Raw genomic sequence first — 7,139 nt, 5'->3', positions numbered from 1 at the left:
TTTAAGATTTTGAATGAAGTGGTATATATAGGCAGTGTGCGGAACACGCCCGTGTTCGCCAACAGGGGACGTGTTCATGAACACGGTCATGATATTGGGCCGTGTTAAGCGAATAAAAACGTGCTGACTTACCACTTCTCAGAACACGCCTGTGTTACTGACACAGTCTTTGACACGGGAACGTGTTGTGGACACGGTAGGGCATAAATTCCCGTGTTAGCTTCTGTGAATGTGTTCATCTTAGTTTGATTTTCTTCAATCAGAACACGGGCCGTGTTAATGAACACGGTCTTGAACACGCCCGTGTTGATCTCTAGATAATGCAAAAGTTGTGATTCTCAGCACTTTCTCACTCATTCTCACCTGCAAAACCAATAAATCCTCAACTCATACACTCAACATAAATAAAACTTAACAAAAACCAACTATAAAACCTAATCAACTAAGTTCACAATGCAAGGGTAAAGTATTCAAATTAAAAAATAGAATTTGGGGTGCCTCCCAAAAGTGCTTCTTTTTGATGTGATGAGTCTTCTTAGCTGGACTCATGGTGAAAAGCAAACGGTGGGGATTGGCGACCATCCATCCTTCTTCCAAGCAAATGGCTTCAAATATCCGCTTAGAGGGATAATCATCAATTTCCTCTTCCCGACAGTCAAGCAAGCTGCCAGTATGATGGGCAAAACTCGCTCCTCATATATTTGCACGTAGTCATGATGCTCTAGGGGCTCTTCCAATTTGAAAGCTAGAGTTTCAACAATTGGAAGGATCGACGATTGGGCAATCTCTTCAGGAGTGTCGATGGTTTTCTTCAGTCCCTGGCTTGGTTCACTTGCTAGAAGAAACTCGAGCTCCTCCAAGACTTCTTCATTGGATAACTCGTGCTCATCTTCCATCATTGAAGGGACTTGTGGAAAATCTACCAACAATTCCTCTAACTGCAACTCAACATCATCAACTGTACATTCCTGTTGATAGTCTTTCAGAGGGATCATGTTTGCCTCTTCCTTTTCTAGTTCTATCTCCATGTTCAAAGAGTCGTCCTGCACATAAGCATCATCGTCAAACATAATAGATAAACCAGAAAAATTCTCACCTGAACGCAAAGTGATGGCGCTCAAATGTTCCTCGGATTCAACAGCGTTTGATGGAGTTCTCAATTGCTCTTCCACTAGTAACTTGAAGATTAAGCCTACTTGATGCTCTATGTTGTTAATCGAGGCTTGTTGATCTTCAAGTATCCTCTCTGTTTATTGGAATCTTTCCTCAAGACTTGTTATGAACCTCATCATCAGCTCCTCTGACAGTAACTCTTCATCTTGAGTTGAAGGTGCAACATTAGGCTGCTGATGTAGTTGCTGAATTCCTAGTGGTTCTTGGCCATTTAAGCTCCATCCAAAGGGTGAATGAGTGCTCCACTCTTGATTGTAGGTGCTTCCATACGAGTCATTTGGCCAACTTCCCGTATGATTCACCTGTTCACAGTTATAAGAACAATGAGCAACATCACTATACAATGGACAATCATTACACACATGTAAACTACAACAAAATTCACAAAAGACTTGAGATGAAAGGATAAAAGAAGAGAGTTGATCGGTAGCCCTGCAAAACGATTCCACTCGAGCATCTAAAGATGCACGGGCATCCCAATTTTTAGCACTCTCTTGGTTCCTATTCTCATTTTCCAATGCGTCATACAAAGATTTTGAGTTTAGCATTGAACCTCCTTATCATTCACTATCTGAATCATAAACTTAAGCTAAATAAATATGTACAAATAAAATAAAATAAATAAACAAATAAAAATAAAAATCATAAAATAATAAGAAAGAAAAAAAATGGCTAAATTAACAAATAGCAAATCCCACTCTAGTTTTCAAACAATTCCCCGGTAACGGCGCCAAAAACTTGATGGGTGCTACTCGTGTTAGCTACAATATAAGGCAGTGTACCTATCGATGCAGTCTAGCACTAATGGCGAGTATCAAGGTCGTATTCCTCGGGAAAGTGAAAGCCCAGAGTTACTCCTTTGCTCTTTGTTATATTAACCTAAAATTAGCGATAAATAATTTCTAAACTAACTAATAGCTACAAGCTAAGTCCTAAGGGAGATGCAAGAGTGATTGATAAACGAAATAATCAAGACAAGAAGAAAAACCCAAAGGGAATCTAAACATAGTTGGCAATTAAACAAAAGATAAAGGATCGGTGAGTCTAATTATGCTACCCGTGGATTTATTCTTAATCAATTCGGTTTCTCTCTCGAGATAACCGAATTCCTAAACCTAATAACCTAAAGTTGGAATCTCTTCCTAACGATTGATTCTTAAATTAGCATTAAGCTTTAATCCGCCTCTATTAAGCTTTGTTAATTCTTAATTCGGCTAGTTAATTATCCTTATCTCTAAGCGATTATTAACCAGTTCTTGCTATTCAAAATTCCAATTGCCAAACGGATTTCTCAATTTCATAAAGCAATCTAAACATCACAATTCACAACGTCTCATGAATAATGCATAATCTTATTAATACTAAAAACAAGAATACAAAACCAACTCAAACAATCCAACAATATAATATCAAGCCAACATAGTAAAGAAATCCCAATGGATTTAATCAATCTAGCTAATCATGTTCATTCTCAAAATATACAAGAATTCAATTATAACAATAAGCAAAGGTAGAGAAAACCCGATTACACCCTTGGATGAGAGTAAACAGCCCCAAATCCTTTTGCTCCAATTGAATCGATTCTTGTTCCTCTTGCTCGATTTGAAAATCAATCAACGAACCTTGCCCAATCTTCGATCCTTCAAGGAAATTTGATTGAAACCTTGATCCAAGTCTCCTTTTCCCTTGGTTTCAGCTCAGAAAACCCTTAGGGAGAGAAAAATTAGGGTTTTGGGACGTTCTAACCCTAGCCTCCTCTCTTTCTCTTCTTTTCGTTCTTTTAATTAATACCCCCTGTCGCCTCCAACACGGTCGTGTTTCTGGCCGTGTTCTCAACACGGGATGGTGTTCCTGGCCGTGTTACTCTCTGTGGTCGTGCTCCCTAAAATCTACTTCTTCTTTGATGTCCAACACGGCCGTGTTTGTCCCCGTATTAGTAACACGGCCCATGTTTGTGACCGTGTTGAGAACACGGCCAGTGTTGAGAGCAACACGGCCATGTTCAGCTTCCTCATGCTCGTACTTAGCTCGTTTCGACAGCTTTGACGTCCAATTATGCTCCAATTCTTTCCTTTTTCATCCTTTGACCTCTTTTGGACCTAATGCACACAAACATATGTATAAGGTGAGTGTTGAGACCAATTCACATCCAAATATCCATAAAATCAATCTTAAAAACCCCATTTAGATGTGTGTATTTTACGCACATCAATATTTTATAGCCACACTATCAAATTTTAGATGATAATTTCGCATGATGCTAAGGAATTGAAATTAAGCTAAAGGACGTTGCTAAAACTGAAAGGAGAAAACACTATGCACCATCTTGAAACCGGTGCATGTACATCTCACCTCCTACGCGGCAGAGTATGAGATTTATTTGACAAATAAACTAAGATATTAATATCCAAAGAATGAAACATGGATATCTTTTTTTGTCCTTTTGATTCTTCCTTACTATTATGACCTCCACAATATGATTTTATCAAGTCCTCATGATCCTTTGAAAAGGTCATAAACATATTAAGAATATACAGTCGGAAACATAAGCTGCAACAACAATTTTAATATGCCAAGTGGTTTATTACCTTCCATTGAATTTTGTCAAGAACTTGCTAAAATTACGGCAATCCATGCTTGAATTCAAGGGAGTTGAAGTTGGGTGTCAAAAAAAAAAAAAAAGAGAATGAGAGAGAAGAAAGATTAAAAAAAGCCTTCCTTTCTTTTGGTTTCCTCTTTTTTGTTTTGTGCCTTTTGCTTATCCATCTCTTAGCTATGCTGCATTTTATCCAATGTTGTTTTGATAGAAGAATTATATGAGATGTCCTAAACAATAAAAAAAAGAATCATAAAAAGATTTTATGACAAAGATTGGACCATGCCTTAAGTGCTTTTGGCTTTCAGGTGAGAACAGATCCTTAATTTTTATGAATGTAATTTATGCATTTTCATGTTTCTTTAGAACAAATGTATAATTTGTCGAGACATTATAAAGATAATCATGCATTTGTGTCTTTCTTTCTTCTCATTATATAAACATTTTGAAATTCTAATGTACATGGAGATCATGAAAGGCAAACAATATGGTCATAAAGTTTTTATCAGCATCATTCTTCATTTGTAGCTCATTATTTTTATGCAAAAGGCTTTTTGACATTAATGCTTATGCTTTACTGAAATTCCCCAAAGACCTTTTAAATAATGCCTACAGAACTCTAACAATTGTTCTTTATAGATAGCTTCATCAGCAATGACAGAGCCAAGGGCTGGGCAGCAGTGGCCCTAACTATTCAAAATTTAAGTTTTGTTCTCATAGTTTCTGTAACGCTTACTTTTTAAAATTTTCAATATTGCGATCCTTATAGTTTCTTTGTAACTCTCAGTTTGGCTCTTCTAAAATTTCCTTTGATCCTTTTATCTCTCTTTACCAGGGGATACGGAATTATAACCTGTTTAAGAATACAAGAAATTTTTTTTCAATTTTCTGATGGCTCCAAGCAAGATTAGAAGAGCCCTTGGGGCTGTAAAGGACCAGACTAGCATAGGGTTGGCCAAAGTTGGTAGCAGTAACTCACTATCAGACCTTGATGTGGCCATCGTTAAGGCCACTAGGCATGAAGAATACCCAGCAGAGGAAAGGCATGTCCGAGAAATCTTAAGCTTAACATCATATTCACGTGCGTACATAAGTGCATGTGTAAACACCCTTTCAAGGCGGCTTAATAAGACTCGAAATTGGACTGTTGCATTAAAGACGCTTGTGTTGATCCAACGCCTACTCGGGGAGGGAGATCCGGCCTATGAGCAAGAGATCTTCTTCGCGACAAGGCGGGGGACTCGCCTTCTCAATATGTCCGATTTCTGCGATACTTCTCGATCCAATTCGTGGGACTACTCAGCATTTGTGCGTACTTATGCACTGTATCTTGATGAAAGGCTCGAGTACAGGATGCAAGGACGTCGAGGGAGGCGAAGTGCATTCGGAATCGACGAAGACGAAGAAGCTACAGGAACAATTTGTGTGAGGTCCACTCCTGTTCGTGAGATGAAGACAGACCATGTTTTTTCCAGGATACAACATTTGCAGCAGCTTCTTGAGCGTTTCTTGGCTTGTCGTCCAACAGGTTTGTTACTATTATTACTATTTTTCTTTTTCTTTTTCTTCCTTTTCTCTGATATTGGAGCCATTAATAGGTGACAGGTACCCTACGTGACAGGTAATACTAAGTTGCAACTTCCAAAGTAATGCAATTTATATATAGAGTGTAAGAATACATAAAACCATTCTCTCAATCCAAAAGTTATTATTTAGACGAGAATTAGGAAATGGTTATTGTTTAATTTTTAAAACAAATTATATTATTCAAAAATACTCTCTTATAATTTTTAATTAATTTATTTTGCCTAACCTTATTTGTAGACCAAAATGATAAAAAGTAATACTACTTAAATAAAAATATTCAATAATTTCAAATAATTATAAATGTCATTTAAAATATAAAATACTTAAATAAAAAAAATTCACAACAAAACAATCACTTTTGATATAGTTTTTTCAACATATTTTTCAGAATTAATAAGCCCTTTGAAGGTGGTAGTCCTTAGAATATCCAAAAGAAATATGAATCCAAAATCTAGTCATAATACTAATGATAAAAAAATATTTATGTGCACTATCAATTGTCATGTTTATCTTATTACTCTCTTCTTTAACTATTTTAGCATAATTTATTATATGGAACAGGTGGAGCAAAGCATAACAGAGTTGTAATTGTTGCACTATACCCAATCGTGAAAGAAAGTTTCCAATTATATTATGACATAACAGAGATATTGGGTATCTTAATTGATCGTTTCATGGAGCTAGAGATTTCAGACTCTGTCAAAGTTTACGATATCTTCTGTCGTATCTCCAAGCAATTTGAGGATCTCGAAAGTTTCTATGGATGGTGTAAGATTATTGGCATTGGGCGCTCTTCAGATTACCCAGATGTTGAAAAAATTACACCCAAAAAACTTGACCTTATGGATGAGTTTATTAGGGACAAATCTGCATTGGCACAGACCAAACACGCTATAACTTTTGAAGAAATGATCCATGAAACTGAAGAAGGATCTAAGCAAGTAGAAGAAAATGAAGATGACATGACTAAGATAAAGGCGCTACCACCACCTGAGGGCTTTCCTACTGAAGAAATAGCAGAGGAAGAGGTAAAGGAAGGTGACAAGGAAGAAAATAATACAACAGAGGTTGATTTGTTGAACCTAGGTGAGGAACTAGTGTCAACGGAAGAATATGGAACCCAGTTGGCTTTAGCCTTGTTTGATGGTGGTGCACAACCAGGAGCTACAACTAGGCCACCATGGGAGGCATTCAATGATGATTCAAAATACTGGGAGACAACTTTGGTTCAATCAGCAAGTCATTTATCCAATCAAAAAGCAACTCTTGCTGGTGGTTTCGATATGATGTTGCTTGATGGCATGTATCAGCAAGGGGCAACAAATGCAGCAACGTCTGCTATAGGCTATGGAGGTAGTGGAAGTGCTAGTAGCGTTGCCCTTGAATCAACGGGAAGGCCTACAATGTTAGCATTGCCACCTCCGCCGACACAAGATGGCAATAATACAGTACTGCCTAATGCAGACCCATTTGCGGCTTCACTCGTAGTTGCACCACCGCCATATGTCCAGATGTCGGACATGGAAAAGAAGCAAAAGCTATTAGTGGAGGAGCAACTCATGTGGCAACAATATGCGAGGGATGGGATGCAAGGACAAGTTGGAATAACAAAGTTACAGCCTAATTCTTATAATATGGGGGGTTACACTAGTGGATACTGAAGATTTATAGGGTTCATGTGATATTTTCATTTTTCCCCTACTACTAAGATAACTTTTGTAATTATTTAACTATAAGTTTTCAAACTTTTCTTTAGTTAATGTTCAAAGATTTACTTAGAATT

The 7,139-nt window shown here is 37.3% G+C and overlaps 1 protein-coding gene across 2 annotated transcripts; it reads left to right on the top strand.

Moving 5' to 3' along the window:
* The first annotated feature begins 3,847 nt into the window (after positions 1 to 3,847).
* Positions 3,848 to 7,139, top strand: LOC8271876 (putative clathrin assembly protein At1g03050). Of its 2 annotated transcripts, none has more exons than XM_002523719.3 (3): positions 3,848 to 4,077; positions 4,605 to 5,297; positions 5,918 to 7,139. In XM_002523719.3, the coding sequence occupies exons 2-3, from the start codon at positions 4,661 to 4,663 to the stop codon at positions 7,015 to 7,017; spliced, it is 1,737 nt and encodes a 578-aa protein (XP_002523765.2). In that variant the 5' UTR covers positions 3,848 to 4,077; positions 4,605 to 4,660; the 3' UTR covers positions 7,018 to 7,139. The 2 variants fall into 2 exon arrangements, with proteins under 2 accessions (XP_002523765.2, XP_015577616.2); XM_015722130.2 differs by having other exon boundaries at positions 4,409 to 5,297.

Source organism: Ricinus communis, chromosome 8 (genome assembly GCF_019578655.1).
Source record: "Ricinus communis isolate WT05 ecotype wild-type chromosome 8, ASM1957865v1, whole genome shotgun sequence".
Classification (NCBI taxonomy): domain Eukaryota; kingdom Viridiplantae; phylum Streptophyta; class Magnoliopsida; order Malpighiales; family Euphorbiaceae; genus Ricinus; species Ricinus communis.
Note: the sequence above shows the minus strand (reverse complement) of the source record. Positions and strands in the feature narration are given on the sequence as shown.

Excerpts from the sequence above, each read along its gene's own strand:
- LOC8271876 (XM_002523719.3), top strand. The coding sequence starts at position 4,661 with ATGGCTCCAAGCAAGATTAGAAGAGCCCTTGGGGCTGTAAAGGACCAG. Across the intron at positions 5,298-5,917 it reads CTTGGCTTGTCGTCCAACAG|GTGGAGCAAAGCATAACAGA; the intron begins GTTTGTTACTAT and ends TATATGGAACAG.